Here is a 16,112-nt window from a genome sequence, read left to right on the forward strand (position 1 = left end):
ATGCCCCAGCTGAGAAATTCCATGAGAGAGAAGTCTATGTGGGTGTATTATCAGTTAATATAAAGAGCGCGAGACAGTAATGTTAAGGCTGGATATGTTCCGATTGAGGAGGAGAAGAACTCCAACAAAAACAGGACTGAGTGTGGTCGGGCAAGGGCATCATTGCCATTGCCATTATCATCCGACTTTTTTTCTGCTTGCAAAACCTCATCAACCTCGATTGTGGAGTTTAGACAACTCGGTGCTTTGTTGTGTCTGTGATACTTAATACGATAGGATATACTCAAAAACTAGCATCAAATAATTTTGGATGCACCTTAATGATCAAAGTGAAAACAAAAGCATAATATCACAAAAGATTTATATTTCAAATAAATGTTGTTTATTGAGCTTTCTATTCATCAGAAAATTCTGAAGAAAAAAAATCAGGTTTTCCACAAAAATATTAACCAGAACAACTGTTTTCAGTATTGATTATAATAAAGATAAAAATTAGAAATTTTCAGATCACTTGAGTTCCATCTCTACTGAATACAGAGACAGTTATTCATTATCTGTGTTTTATAGATAACTCTGGTGATATGGACAGTGATACAGATAGGTCCTGGAGGTTGTGAAAGTATGGAGTTTCATGAGAGTGGACTGCTACGCGTCAAACAGAAGCTGATATGGGCGTGGTCCACCCATTACACAAGAGGCACAGTGGGCGGCAGGAAGGACCAGGACCTTGTCATTACTGGCAACAGTAACCCAGTCAGTCAGCATAGTACCTGACTTTCTTTCAACAAGTCTGTGTGCTCTGAGTGATGAAATGAGAAAGTGTATTGATTCAGGTGTTCTTTGTGTGAGTTACAGGTGGTGTTTTCCAGCAGGGCAACACCAAGCTGAGCGTATAGAGGAAGATAAGACGTCTATCGTCAGCGACTTAGGCATCTCCTTTCCTGACCCTCGCACTCCAACGACTTTCTTCGCACTGACTTTGACCAACCATGAGTTCCACCTGACAAAGGAGGTCAAGGTTCTCTGTGATAAGAAAGCTCCGACGAGAGAGTAAGCAAAAAGTACCTAATTAGTTCCCTGACTCATGGACTTATGATCACTTGAACAACTGAGTACAAAATTGAAAAATTAGAGCGTGCCTAATCCCAGGTGCGAATACCACTTATGGGATGCAAGACAAAGTACTTACATATGAAAGTGTTGTTTGACTTAGTCATGTTATGGAATCATTAACTCTAAGTCTTGTTTGATTAGATCACACATGAGTTTGGGGTTAATGTCTACAGTGAATCCCCCCCCCCCCCAGTGCACAACTGCAATCTTGCAGATCACAAGCAATTCATCAGCTGACCCTCACTATCAAAGGAGATGGTAATGCTATTCTCCATGGCAACGAGGTCGTTTACAATCTTCGGATGGCACAACAGTGGAGTTCAGCATGGGTGCTGGACCTTGCAGATAAGAACGCGTAAGTGAGCTAAATAGTCATTTAAGAAACGTTTCCTCTGCATTGTTTTGTTAGCTTAGCATAGAATAACTTCTTTATCAACAAAATAAAATAAGTACATCTACTCCCAATAATCAATAAGATCCATGTAAGTTTTAGTCAGTTATTAACTTCCAGTCCTTCCAGTGTCACACGATGCTTTCAGAAATCATTATAATATCTGAATTAGTGCGCAGGACTATGGTTCAGCTGATTTACTATCAATGCTGAAAAACAAATTGCACTGCTTGCTGACCCCAAATTTGCCGGTAGCTCTTGTTAGCGTGTGTGTATATATAATGTAAAAGATATAATTACTATAGTGTAATATAAGTTTTTTTTTTTTTCATTTTCCTCGGTGCAGGAAAAGAACCGCATTATTCTAAATGGATCAGTGATGTTCAGAGCCCTACACGAATACCAAACTCCCCTTTATGTGGAAACCTGTACTTCAAGGTAGGGGCTGGAGAGGTAATAACGTGTGAATGTGTTAAGGCAGATGGCACACTGTTGGTTCAGAGTGCCACGGGCAAAATACTCAACATGGGCTGGCCAAAACACCGACCAATCCGTGTTGGTAAGCATCACACTAATGAAAGAGAAAGGAAATCCACTGCGGAAACACACGACACAGGCTTAGTACTGCTTGTGAATATTTTAGTGTGAAAATGCCAAAATTTACACAGAAGGGTAATATATATTTTATATTTTTTTGTTTTGTCTCAGAAAACTGTGACAATGAATTATGTAGTGGTATACACGCAAATACAAAAAAAATACACTACCCTGGCCTAACACTTTACTCATTTCTTTGCTCCCACCCAATAGGACCAGTTCATCTACACTCTCCCGCTGTGCGACGCTTTATTAAGAGGTCGAAGACCACACACACATACCTCTATTGATGATGATCTCGCTTCCCGATTAGAACCATTCTAATCCCGACCCAGCACCAACTAATAGACCATTTGCTGTTATTGGGATGATGAGCTCGTCTTGCATTGTCCTTCGGTTTTAACATCTAGTGATATCTCACGACCTTCTAAGCTACATCCTCGGCCGTCTTTCACTGCATGTTGTGCTGTAGATGATTTGTATCGTAGCAGAGTCTAATTCATGAGTTGCAGTTTTGCTTCACCTGCTTTACTACCCACGATTCCTGGCATTAATAACTAGCAAATGGGGACATAAAAAGACGGGTGTATTGGTTCGACTGATACGACAGTGTTAAACAAATAGTATGTGGTCAATCAACTGTTTGCCATTGTTTCTAACATGCGCAACGTGGGGCTTTAGAAGACCTTTTAAGAAGTGATTGACGTGGCGTGATTTGAATTAAACAGCTTTCCCCAATTCGAGCATTCTCCGAGCGCAAGTGGACTAGAAGTCTGTAAATTATGGTTGTGCAAAAGGATTTTATATACTGTTAAAAATAGCAGGCTATACAAATTAAACTTGACATTTGAATTAAACGTGAAATTACTATATGACCTGGTCAGAGGTGTTTAACTAGTACTATCTGTTGATACAGTAAAAAAGAAAGGAACACTTCTTCTGATACTGTGATATATTTGATTTTACATGAGTGTGCCTTATTGTTTGTGCAAATATAACCTTTGTGACCTGTTTTGTCTTGGTATATGTGTGGTATTTATTGTTGTTTCGGAAACAGTATTATTGTGATGTCCAAACTAATAACAATCTTTTCTTTTCTGAGACTGTCAGATGTGACTTTCTTTTTAACCCTATAATGGATTAATCTGTTTAACCGGAACCCTCTGATCATCTATGTTTTTAGATCTTTTATGGTTTAAGGTCTTTTCAATATTGTCAGAAGGGAAGTCACAAATATTTTGAATGAAGAGGAAAATAAATGGCTTCCATATTGCAGTGTTTTTGTTAATAAATGCAAATGCGGTTTTGATTGAAAACAAAAAAACTGTATTGTGATTGTTGGGACTATTAGATGCATAACATGATCCATCTCAAAAGTAACACATTAAATTAGAGTTGCTAACTATATCATGTGGCAACTGAGTTAAGATATTAATTTACTTGTCAATTATTAATTTTTGCTCAATGATAGTGTCAATTCATTAATGTATCACTGCATATGTATGTAAAAACAGTTTATTCTTATTTATTCAACATTAAATACGATTATTTATTTTATCCTTAAAATGCTTGGGAGGGAACAAACCTGAGTAAGACATTAACTCAGGCAAGTGAGTGATTGTAGAACGATTGTTTTGTGTGTGTGTGTGTGTGTGTGTGTGCGTGTGTGTGCGTGTGTCTGGTGTCATAATGCTTTTCAGACTTTGATCTTAGGGAAGTTGAAGTTAAAGTCAAAGAATTTCTCAGCTGATCTCAGTGTTTTGTTGGTAATTATCCAGAAGTAGACAGAAGTTTGCCTGAGCCGAGTGGAGAATTGCTACCCTAAAAGGTTAGTTTTAAACAAATCTACTATATTTTTTTTCATACAGCTGTGAATTGTATACGTTTTACTTGAATTTTCCCTTTAGCTTAGGCAAGTGAAGGACTAGTGTTTATTAATTTAGACTCTCTTCAGCTGTTTATATGTGTGTGTGTGTGTGTGTGTGTGTGTGTGTGTGTGTGTGTGTGTGTGTGTGTTTATTTTTTTTTTTGGTTTTGTGGTGCAGCGATGGATTTCATGAGAGAAAATTTCTCCGCTTTCATCCTAACAGCTCAGTAAAAAAATATAAAAATGCATGTTGTTTTATCTGTATTGTACCATACAAATGTGAGTATGCCATATTTTGTGTCATCATTACTTTTTCACTTCTCCAATCTGTTAATTTGTTGTTTATATCATTCAGGGCTGACAATAATGTTAGCGTCCAGCTCAGTGCTTGGTGTGGCAGTGTTGCTCCTCCACCTCTGGGGGACACATTCTTTCCCCACCTCTGCCTGTCCTGTTCCCTGCCTGTGCCAGCACGGTCCCCTCCTGAACTGCTCTTCTTTGGGTCTGACTGAGATTCCCACACACATCCCAGCAACTGCGGTTTCCTTGAACTTATCCAATAATGCCTTGCGTTCTCTGGGTTCTCTCAGCTTTGGTCATGTAAAATTGAAGGGGCTTCTGCACCTTTGGGTGGGAATTAATGCTCTGGAGAGCCTGTCTCTGATTTTGAAGAAGGACCGATCAGGCACTAGGACCCGGTCAAGTAGAGAACAGGAATGCACCTCTTGGGCACCTGACCTTCAGTTGCTGTCTGCTGAAAGAAACCATCTAAAACATCTACCAAAGGGTATGTGCCGCAGGAGTATGTATGTGATACACACTTTACCTTACAGCATTAGTAATTTATTCAATACTGTAAAAAAATCCAACTACTAAAAACAATTAAATAATAATTAATGTATATATCAATATTAACAAATGTAGTCAAATTACACTATTCAAAAGTTTGAGGTTGGTGATATTGGTTATATGTTTTGAAAGAAACAAAGAAATTAAATTGTTTTTATGTTTTTTTATTTATTTAAATATAATCTTTTTAATCTGATTTTATTATGTAACATCTGTCAAATTCATAAAAACCCACACACATTCTCCACCCTGTGGTAAATGGCTGTATGATTAGAGGAACTTTGCGTTTGTTTGCGATTGCACATTCTTCCTGTCCATTTAGTCACACGGATCCTCCCTCAGCATGAGGTGAAAAGAAAATCACCTGTTATCTAGCTACAGTACAAGTGTTGGGCGCTGGCATTCCTGTGCCTCATAATGGGCTGTAAAAGGGTAATAATGGTCTAAATACATTCCAGAGAGTGAATTTCATTATGGCCTTGTATTTTTGACCATCCTTCACATAAATGCTAACATTGAGTTCTAGTGTGTCCAAAGGTGTCTTTACAGATGGCTAATGTATAGTACACCATTTGGGACACAACTATAATGTGCTATAGCCTAACTGCTGTAATACAATTTAATCAATCTTCCTTGTCAGTTTGGATTGTAGAAACACCATTTAAATAGACACCAAAAAGCATTTTGATGAAATGTTTAGAGAAATTTAACTGGGGATCTTGTAGTAAGTTCATAGTAAGTTGAGGAAATGAAAGCCAATTCAAGCACTTATCATTCTCTTTTAGATTTTGAATATTGTCTTTTGAGGTCTGTCTTCATTGCTATTCTAACGGGATGGCTAATTATTTAATTTAATTCTGAAATCGTTTTTCAGTGTTGTTGTGAGTTTTGATAGGGGTTTTATTGGTTCTGTGTCTGTCTTGAAACTTATTTTTCCTTTGAAATCCAAAAGGACTTGTTAACAAATTGTTTTTTTAAATTGTGCTCTTAGCCTCAGCAGATCCCAGTCCGGCCAGCCTGTAAGCAATGAATTAGATGGCAGCGCCTCAATGTTTTTCAGCTCTTTGTGATTCAGAGCACAGCCTCAATGCTTCTCTGTGATAAACCCCTGTCCAGCAGACCCCCGTTTTGGCTCAGCAGTCAACACGGTTCTTAAAATAGGCAAGAGAGTTCTCCATCTCTTCTCTGACAGACATACCAGAACCTTTGCAAGCCTTCCACCCTGAATCAACTCAATTCTACATGTGTTCAAAAACCTTTGTGATGTATGGTTTGCATTCATTTAGATTTTTGTAAGTGCCATACTTTGGGTTTAAATATTTAGACAAAAAATATTAACCACTAAGACTAAGAATATTATTTGTTAATAGTGAGAATACTATTACCAACAACTTGACAGTAAAGTCTTGAAGATATTCAAGCAGTGTTGCTGCAAGAACCTCCCTGATCTGAACAAGTGGTGATTCACATGACTATTTAACTGCCCTACTATGCTAGGTTTTTTTCCAGCCACAGATATTGGCACAAACAGGTGTTTGTGTTTTATGGGACTAAGGCAGGCTGTGAAAGGTAAAGCTGAGATTTAAATCTGGGCACAGCCAAAACACTTGATTTGTATAGAACATCCATGAGCTATAATCACTTTTCAGCCATCCACTGTTTTTCTTTTTATTGCATTATATTGCTGTGGATTTTAACTATTACAACAATATTTTACTATTATAAGTCAAAACAACTACAAAATGTCTGACTTTGCTATTTAATGATAAAAATGCAATGCCTGTCAGGGACTCAAAGAATGCATTGATATTTATTAACTAGAAAGTTTGTCAGTGCATGGTTGTTATTCATTGCATTATGTTTACCTTTCCATATTATGAATATAAATTTTGCTTTCAGGGCTAGGCTGCATGAAGTCTCTGCAGATTCTTCAGCTGTCTTATAACCACATATCTAAGATAGGTCTTACCGACCTGGACAACTGCATTAATTTGAAAGAGCTACATCTCCAGCATAACAGCATCATAAGCATTCACCCACATGCTTTTATAGACCTAAAACTGCTGCAGGTAACATCTCATAACTATTTGACTTATTTGAGTTTCACGTTAATACCCAGTCATATAATATTATTCTCTTATCGTAAAGTGAAATAATATTAACATTGTTAAGAACAGTTTTACATGTTTGGGAGTGTGCTCCCCCTATAGTGGCATATAACAAATAGTTTTTTGTTTTTTTCTTTTGACAGACTCTAGTTATTGCATAAACCAACTTATCTAGCCCAGCATGCATTAAAATGTTGAAAACATTTTGATTGACTCACTAATTCCATCCAGGTCCTTGATCTGAGCTATAACATGCTGGTCACCATTCCTGTTCCTGCCTACCAGTCCCTTCGAAACACCTTGGTCGATGTCTCCTTCAACAGATGGAAGCGTGACTGCAACTTGCAGGCCTTGAGAAGATGGATTAGTTTTGATACTGAAATGGGTGATACTTCCTGGCAAGTGGTATGTGCCTCTCCACCACATCATGGTGGAAAAGATCTGCTTCACCTGAAGGATTCGGAGCTTACTTGTCCAACAAATGAATACAGCACATCTGGCCGCTATCATAACATGATTGTGGATGAGGGGATGCAAATATCAATTCCTTGCAGCAATGACAGTCAAGGTGCTACTTCTGCTTACTTGTCTGTATCTGAAGTTATAAAACCAGAGACCAATATACTGAAACAAGACATATTATTCAACATTTTTTATTAATTACTTTCTTTTTTTGCAGTTATGTCACTCTTAAAATCTATATTTAAACAATGTAAATGCTAATGCACATTTAGTGATGAAATTCCCTGTTATTTTTATTCTAGATATCATGCAAGTTCATTGGTGGACTCCACATGGACAAGTCACAGATAATCAACCAAAAATTCTAATTAAGGACATCACAGAGCAGCATGCAGGACTTTATATATGCATTTCAGGTCTTCAAGGGGGAGCACATATCAGTATTTGATCTACATGTCTATAAAAAAGGCAGGGCTCAAGACCACGTAGGGAAGCAGCAACCATGTTGGATAAGCAAGAAAATATGAACACACCAAGGAATGACCCTGTTGTACGGGAAAGGAGCCAGTCAGAATTCATCCTTGCTGTCTGCCTCTCTGTCATCATTACATTTATTGTAGCCTTTATCCTTGGTGTTCTTTTGAGACCACTCTTAGACAAATTATGGAGGAGAATACAATCCAAGAGACGATCTACACCACCACCACCACCACCAACAGCCTCATCCACTGGGCCCCAGCCATATGTGAATGAAGGGTACTGTGATGTAGAAGACCAAGAACGAGAAGTGAGAGTGGGTTCAACAGTTTCATTTGGTGAAATCACAGAAGTGGAAGATCAAGTGCCTTACTACGTTACTGGAGAGAATGATCAAGCAGATGGCTCCTCTGAGAGCAACACAGAAGGTGAGGGACTTTATGAGAATATTGAAAGAAAGAAATACTCAATAGCTGGTGGGAAACAGCAGTCGCTAGAGATGGAGGATCACAGAGGAAGAGCAGACAGCAGTAGTAGCAGCTCACTACAGGAAGGGGAAGTGAATGCTTTAGTTATAAATGGTAAGAAATTGCCACCCTGCTCAAACGAAGACATGGCAAAATCCATGGAATTTGAGCCAATTCCAGATGCAATAGATATCACCCAGTTAAAGAGAAGGGGCAGTTCTTCAACATCATCTCAGTCAAGTCAGGAAGGTAGCTTCTCAAGACAAACTGAAGAAAGTGTTGGCCCTCCTGCTGTCACTATACAGGCAAACAAAAACACAATGGATAGAATTCCAGGATTTAGTACAGAGCCGTTTTCAGAATGGTCAACCAGACTGACAGAACAGAATGTTAATAATTTGGACCCAGAGTTGTGGAATAACAGTGGAGAAAGCTTTTCTTTCACTGATGGCTCTGAAAGGTCAAGTATCCGGGATATCTCCAGCTCTGCTTTAGGACACCCACTGAAGGATGATGAGACATGGAGGCAAAACAAAGTAGAATCACCTTCAGACAAAATAAACCTTGATTCTGAGGTTCTTGTTTTTTGACAAACCTTTTGGTAAAGAACTTCCTGTTGATAATGAGCTCTCTGACATAGAAAGCTCCTCTAATTCAAGTGAAAGTGGTGAAAGTGTAGGTGGACCAAACAATTATGTTGTAAACCCAGAGTTAATGGATGAATCAGACAAAGGGAACTATGCAAACCTGGTCACTTTAAATAGATTTGGCACTCTTGAAGATGTCACTTTAAATGAAAGAATGCCTAGTGCTGATTCTTATAAGACAAGAGACTGTCACTCTGGAGCCTTCAGACATACATTTGACATTTCCTCATGGAGAGAGTGTTGATGAGAGTATGCATATTTATGACTCCCTGAGAAAGAGTGAAGATGTGAACATATCAGACAAATTTGGGATATGTGTAGATGTGGATCTTGATACAGTAGCAAAGGTTAAAAGATATGTTGAATTTAAACAGTTCGAACCTCATTCTGGACCTCAAACTCTGCCATCATTTTCTCTTTCCTCACCAAAAAAACAACAACACCTTATCAGATATGGAGGTGTGAAATCTGAAGCTAACACTGATGCATTCTCTGAACACAACAGATCCTTAACACAAATAGAGGTATCTCCTGATAGAATTCAAAAAGTGAAGAGATACATTCACTTCAAACACCCTGAACCTCATTCCCCAACTCTGCCATCATCACCCTCCTTCACCAAAAAAGATAAGCTAGAAGCAAAAAGTTATAGCTCATCTTCAGATGATGAGCTCAGTGGACAATCTAAACATGCCAATTTAGAAGTATCTCTTATGGAGTTCAAAAGTAAAAAGATAATTTCATTGAACAGCTGGAATCTCTTCCCCAACGTCTGTCCAGTATCAAGACCTTAACTAGCTGCGACCACACTGAGCGAAGCAATAAAAACTTTGCAGCCAAGCACAACACTTAAAGATTCAAGTTCAAAATTGTGAACGAAGACACATGTGTATTAAGCTAGCAATAAAACCACATTCCTCATCTCTGCCATGCCTCCTACCTTCTACCGGAAAGGAAAGTTTTCAGGGAAAAAAAGACCCTAAACGCAATAAAAACAACATTGAATCAATCTTAAAGATGGAAGAAGTTCTGATAAGCCTGCCACATACATGTCCCGCCGGCAGATTAGGTCAAGTATCACCAGACCTGAATAGGAGGATAGGATACTGATACATCCGAGTTCCAGTGAAGAAGACGATAAATTTTCGGAGTAACCAATCAAACTTAGAGATTACAATAGAACCTGGATAGACAAGCCAGATGGATCGCCATCAAACAGATGATAAAAACACAGAAAAAGTCCTAAACATTGACTTTTGATAACTCCTCCAGCAGCACAGATGTATTTGACAAGGAAACATTCCTAAAGGTCTAATGAGATTACGAGCATTAAGGTGCACGACTCGGTTCAACAAACAGGGAAAAATGAAAAAAGGATGAGGGGAATTCCTTCAATCCACAAATTAACACGAAGTAACCAACGGGTTCGGATGTTTAGGAAGAAACCGGAGGTGGTCTCTATTAATAGGCAGCAAAAGGTAACTACGGTTGACCACTAATGAAGACAGTTCTCTTTAGAAACGGTTTATCCATGGGGTTGTATAATTTACCAAAGGTGAACGGATACCTTCAGTTTTCACACTCTGAGTCCAATCATCAAGTCCTATTACCATCCCCTCCACCCCCAACCACTGGCGTCAGTCACGTCTGAATTTATAAGGACAAAATGAGTTCCAAGAGTCCACAGTTCTTCATCTCAGGCTGATGTCAAACAAACACTAAAGATAAAAAAATTTTGTTGGACAAGTGGATGCATCTTATGACAGAATTCCAAAAGTAAAAAAGATATATGAAATTCTCTAAGCACTGAACCTTGTTTCGACAAACAGCTGCCCTTGAAAAAACAAAGTATATCACATGAACTAGTGCCACAACATGAATCAAGAAGATCAAGTACGTCATTGAGCTGATAACAAACTTACAAACCAATGAAAACAATTTCTTCAGGAAGATAGGTGTATCTCCTGAAATATATTCAAAAAGTGAAAAAAGATACATTCACTTCAAGCAGTCCCCACCAGATTCTACCAACTCTGCCATCATCACCGTCCATAACTATGGAAGATGCTATACAGGAAATGAGAATTAGCTCATCATCAGATGATGATCAATTGAATACTGAAGAAGTTGGAGTATCAAAAAGTAAAAAGATTCATCACATTGGAAAACACGTTTGAACCTTCTTCCACAACACTATCAGTATCAGTCCTTTAACTAAAATTGAGGCACAACTGAGGAGTAAAGTAAAGTCTATGCCCCTCACCAGCCACCTCTAACATGTGATGTCAGATCTCTGACGAATGACAGTGATAAGTCTTTGCTAAAACAGATGGTTTGCCAAGGTAAAGCAATATCTTAAGTTTAAGGAAACTGAACACATTCATCACAAAACACATTTCAGTCAACATCTTCACTTTCAACCTTCAGGAGTAGTTTAAACAGGCAAGGTGGAAACTGAATGCTCTGGAGGAAATCGGTTTTCTCTCTTGATAGAGTACCCAAATGTAAAGAGATATATTCAATTTAACAGCTGTATCTCACCTTCAAGTTGTGTGTCACCCACCAATTCAGATACCACTGCAAGTCACAACTAAGGTGAAACTAAAATCTGAATCAAAGAGATCGAGAACTTCTTCTGAGGATGATGTCAAACAAAAATGCCAAAGTAGACAATGTCTTCGGACAAATAGAAACATCTCTTGATAGAATCCCACGAGTTAAGAGATTACATTCAATTCAACACATCCTGAAATTCCAATCTCCAGCTCAGACAAAAACTGGTCTTCATCTGAAGGATCAAATGTATCTACTGGTAGCTAAAAGAAACACGGAGATGGGAGCACTTCATCTGAGGAAGATGTTAGACCCGAAAGAGAATATCACTGAAGAACAGTTGAATATCTTGCCAAAATCCCAAAAGTAAAGAGGTACACTAAGTTCACACAATCTGAACCATATTCCTTGAATCTGTTCATCCTTACTTCCTTAAACAACAGAAAAATCCATGAAGGTGACAGAAAAATGAAATGCAAACAACCAGCCATAGGGAGAGCACTTCATCGGAGGATGATGTTCAGGAAGACGACGGCTCTGGACAAAATAGAAGTGTCTCTTAATTAGAGTGCCAAGAGTTAGAAAAGATACATTCAATTCACACATCCTGAAAAGTAAATCCCCTGTTCAGTCAAAATTTCTGCTGTCTCAGCTCAAAAGACTTGGAAGATTGGAGGGTAGTTCAAGACACAAGGAATCAAGCAACTTCATCTGAGGAAGATGTAACACTAATGCTAAGGAAGACAATGTCTTTGGACAAACTGGGAGCATCTCTTGACAAAAATTCCACAAGGTAAGAGATATATTCAATTCACCAAAGCCTGAACGTGAACCTTTTGTCAGGCAACAACTGCATCTCTCTGCTAAAAGACTTGGACCATCTGGAGTTTTTCAAGAAACCAAGGAAATCAAGGTACTTCATCTGCTGATGCTGTTGAGTCATCTACTCATGATGATGAGATGTGTTTTAAACCCAAAGGTGCATCGTTTGACAAAATCCCAAAAGTTGAAGAGGTTACATTAAGTTCACACAATCTGAACCATATCCTTTGAATCGGTCACCATTTCTTCCTTTAACCCACAGAAAATCCATGAAGGTGACAGAAACCGAACTGAAACAACCAGCCACTAGGGAGAGCACTTCATCAGAGGAGATGTTCAGGAAGATGATGGCTCTGGACAAATAGAATTGTCTCTTAATAGTCGTGCCAAGAGTTAAAAGATACAATTCATTCACCCATCTGATGAAAGTAAATTCCATGTTCAGTCAACATCTGCTGTCTGCAAGCTCAAAGAATTGGAATATTGGGGGTAGTTCAAGGACACAAGGAAATCAAGCACTTCATCTGAAGAAGATGTCACACTAACTGCTAAGGAAGACAAGTGTCTTTGGACCAAACTGGAGCATCTCTTGACAAAATTCCAAAGGTTAAGAGATATATTCAATTCAAAAGCCTGAAAGTGAACCTTTTGTTCAGGCAACAACTGCTCTCTCTGCTAAAAGACTTGGAATATCTGGAGTTTTTCAAGAAACAAGGAAATCAGGTACTCCATCTGATGATGGTGTTGAGTCATCTACTCATGATGATGATGTGTTTAAACAAAAAGCTGCATCTTTTGACAAAATCCCAAAAGTGAAGAGGTACATTAAGTTTACACAATCTGAACCTTCCCAGGGTCTTGCACCATTTCCTCTTCCAAGCACTGTAAAATCTGTAAAGGTGACAGAAACAGGATGCTATTATCGTAGCTGAAAATGAAGCACAACCATTTCCTAAGAAGAATGTTAAGGAAGACAATGTTGTTGGGCAAACAGAAAGCACATCTTGAAAGAATACCAAGAGTAAGAGATATATTCGATTCACACATCAGTCCCCTGAGCAGTCAACAACTTCTCTATCAGCTGAAAGAAGTTGGAATATCTGAGGTCATTTTAGAAGAACGCGAAGATCAAGCACGTCATCTGAGGATGAAGTCAAAACTGACTTGCTAATGAAGACAAATTATGGTAGACATATTGGAGCACCTCTTGACAAAATCCCAAAAGTAAAGAGGTACATTGAATTCAGACAATATGAACCTTGTTCCTCAGCAGAGTCAAAACTTCAGTCATCAAGTGTTGTTAAATCCATAAAGGGGACAGCAACAGAATTAAGGAGATCCAGTACTTCAGTTGAAGATTATGTACAACCAGCTACTTAATGGAAACAAAACAGAATCAATGGCACAGATCACTTCATCTGAAACTCTTGACAGAGTACCAAGAGTTAAGAGATACATTCAATTAACAACTATTAAAAGTCAATATCCTGCTCGGGCACCAACTGCTGTCTTAGATGGGGTATCTGGGGTAGCTCAAGAAACAAAGTATTGAGCATGATTCATCTAAATATGTTAAACCATCTGCTACTAATTATAATATCATTAGAAAAACAGACACAAATTTCTCTCAAGAAACTGGTGTCTCTCTTGATAAAATCCCAAATGTAAAGAGGTACATTGCATTTACAAAGAGTGAACCACCATCTTCAACCAATTTAATAAAAAGAAGATTTAACGCCAACAACAAATACAGACCTAGGAACCACATGGTCCAGTTTATCAACTGAAGTGTCACCTCCTGCCGCAATGAAAAAAAAAAAACGGGGTCTGCATTAATAATGAAGGAGGCAGAATGGACATCTGAGTTAACTTACAAGGATGACATTATTAAAGGAGAGCTTAGGGACAGTTCAGTGGAGCTGACTGGCCTAAAGTCAAAGTTAAGAAAAGTCAAGTTCCTCATCCAGTGACGAACAATCTGTAGGACATGAGGTTGTGGATGTCCAAGATGAGCCACCAGCAGTTTCCACAGAACATCCCCACCTCCCCTAGAACAAGAGGATGCCAGAGAGTATCAATTATTGCAACACAGACAATTATTGCAGCAAAGGAGAAGGGAAATGGATGAGTTCAAAATTGCATCCCTATCCTCCATGCAACAAGGCGGCGACAAGCAAGACAGATCATCAGCAGATTATGGAGGAGTGACACCATTCCAAACAGAACATACTTACAGCATGTCTCTACAAGGACCACATTAACTTCCAGAGGCACAGAAGGAGACAAAGCTCCAGTTTTACGCGGCCTTAAAACCCAGAGTACATCAACACTCAGCTCCAAGTCACCGGTAAACTCAACTCCAAAGTAAGGGAATTTTTTATTTAGCTAAAGAGTTCATTTGGACTCACCAGACACACAATCTTGTACAAATCTGAACTGATACTTTCAAAATCACAACTTTGGAGGTGGGGATTTGCTTTTTACTGAGTATTGTAAATATTGTAATATAATTATGAACATAACCTAAACTTCTTTCAGTATTTCCATAAATAGAAGTTCTGTTCTTTTTGCATTGAAAACAATGTCATGAATGTACTAAGAATGTGTATCGTCAAAGATTATAAAAAACACTGAGTTGATTTTATCAGTCATGATGTGCAGTACTAAGAAAAATCCAAAGGGTATTAACTGCACTCAAAACGCATTATGATCCATTAATGGGACTATAATTTTCTTCCAAAGCTGTCGAATCACTGTTTTTCAGGTAGTCCCTTTCACTAAATCTTGATGGTTTTTTATTGAATACTAGCTTTCCAAGCAAATAGGGAAAAGAGTCTCAGCATGACTCCAGAATAGCTGTTAGTCCTAAGTTTTCCCTGCTTTAAAACATGACATCTAAAACAGATGAAATGACTCCACATTTCGTTAATAAACCCCTTTTATATTGAATGTAGAGAGGTTACAGTGAAAACAAACACATAGACACACACATCCATACATATATACAGTCAGATGAGAATGCTCAGCCCTCTGCATTACATACTCCCCCAACAAAAGCAACAGTCAACCACAGGGAACCTGTCTATCTGTTGAAATAATTATTTTTAAACCACTATTTCCCTCAGGCACAAACGGGTGCAGATTAATGGGATTATGACAAATATCTGTAGACGTTTTTTTAAAAGGATTCTGGCCAGCATGCACAGCATACATAGACTGTTGGCTTCTTAGACGCTGTGTGAGTAACTTGATAAATAATTTATGGTAAGCAACCTTCATCTTTCAGAAAAAGTAGAAAAGAAAAACCTAAAACCGATCAAAAATGTCTTGAAACCAGTAAAAAAAAAAAAGCTTTAATAAAGTTAATAATAATTTTGTCTCTGTATTGTAATTCCTTATAAGATGAACATAACAAAATTAGCAAGTCTGCATGAAATTGCAGATATACTGAAATGCTAATGCTAATGTACAGGGTAGTTTAGCACTTGGTGGAGATGGCGGAGAAGGCAATGCAGAGAAGAACATCTCAACAGATGAGGTTACAAGTGTGTTTAAGCTCTAAATACCATCACACAATCATGTTTTTCATAAAGCGTTAAGACTGCATGACCGCAGATACCCAAATTAAGCACAAAAAGGTCCACTTCTACAAATACCTGTACAAAAAAAAAAAAAAAAAAACAAACGAGCAAAAAACAGTACAAAAAGCAAAAAACTCATTCATTCACGAAGACGGCTCTAATTGCAGAATGCATGCAT

At 38.2% G+C, this 16,112-nt stretch overlaps 1 protein-coding gene and 1 pseudogene across 1 annotated transcript; both read left to right on the forward strand.

The window, feature by feature from the left end:
- LOC122148919 lies at nucleotides 1-1,462 on the forward strand (annotated as a pseudogene).
- Nucleotides 1,463-3,780: 2,318 nt separating this feature from the next.
- LOC109112989 (leucine-rich repeat-containing protein 24-like) lies at nucleotides 3,781-12,718 on the forward strand. The gene is made up of 9 exons (XM_042777245.1): nucleotides 3,781-3,929; nucleotides 4,324-4,755; nucleotides 6,717-6,886; nucleotides 7,157-7,493; nucleotides 7,690-7,827; nucleotides 8,044-8,292; nucleotides 11,744-11,897; nucleotides 12,184-12,324; nucleotides 12,616-12,718. The coding sequence occupies exons 2-9, from the start codon at nucleotides 4,335-4,337 to the stop codon at nucleotides 12,716-12,718; spliced, it is 1,713 nt and encodes a 570-aa protein (XP_042633179.1). The 5' UTR covers nucleotides 3,781-3,929; nucleotides 4,324-4,334.
- Nucleotides 12,719-16,112: the final 3,394 nt, after the last annotated feature.

Source organism: Cyprinus carpio, chromosome A20 (genome assembly GCF_018340385.1).
Source record: "Cyprinus carpio isolate SPL01 chromosome A20, ASM1834038v1, whole genome shotgun sequence".
NCBI classification, from domain to species: Eukaryota; Metazoa; Chordata; class Actinopteri; order Cypriniformes; family Cyprinidae; genus Cyprinus; species Cyprinus carpio.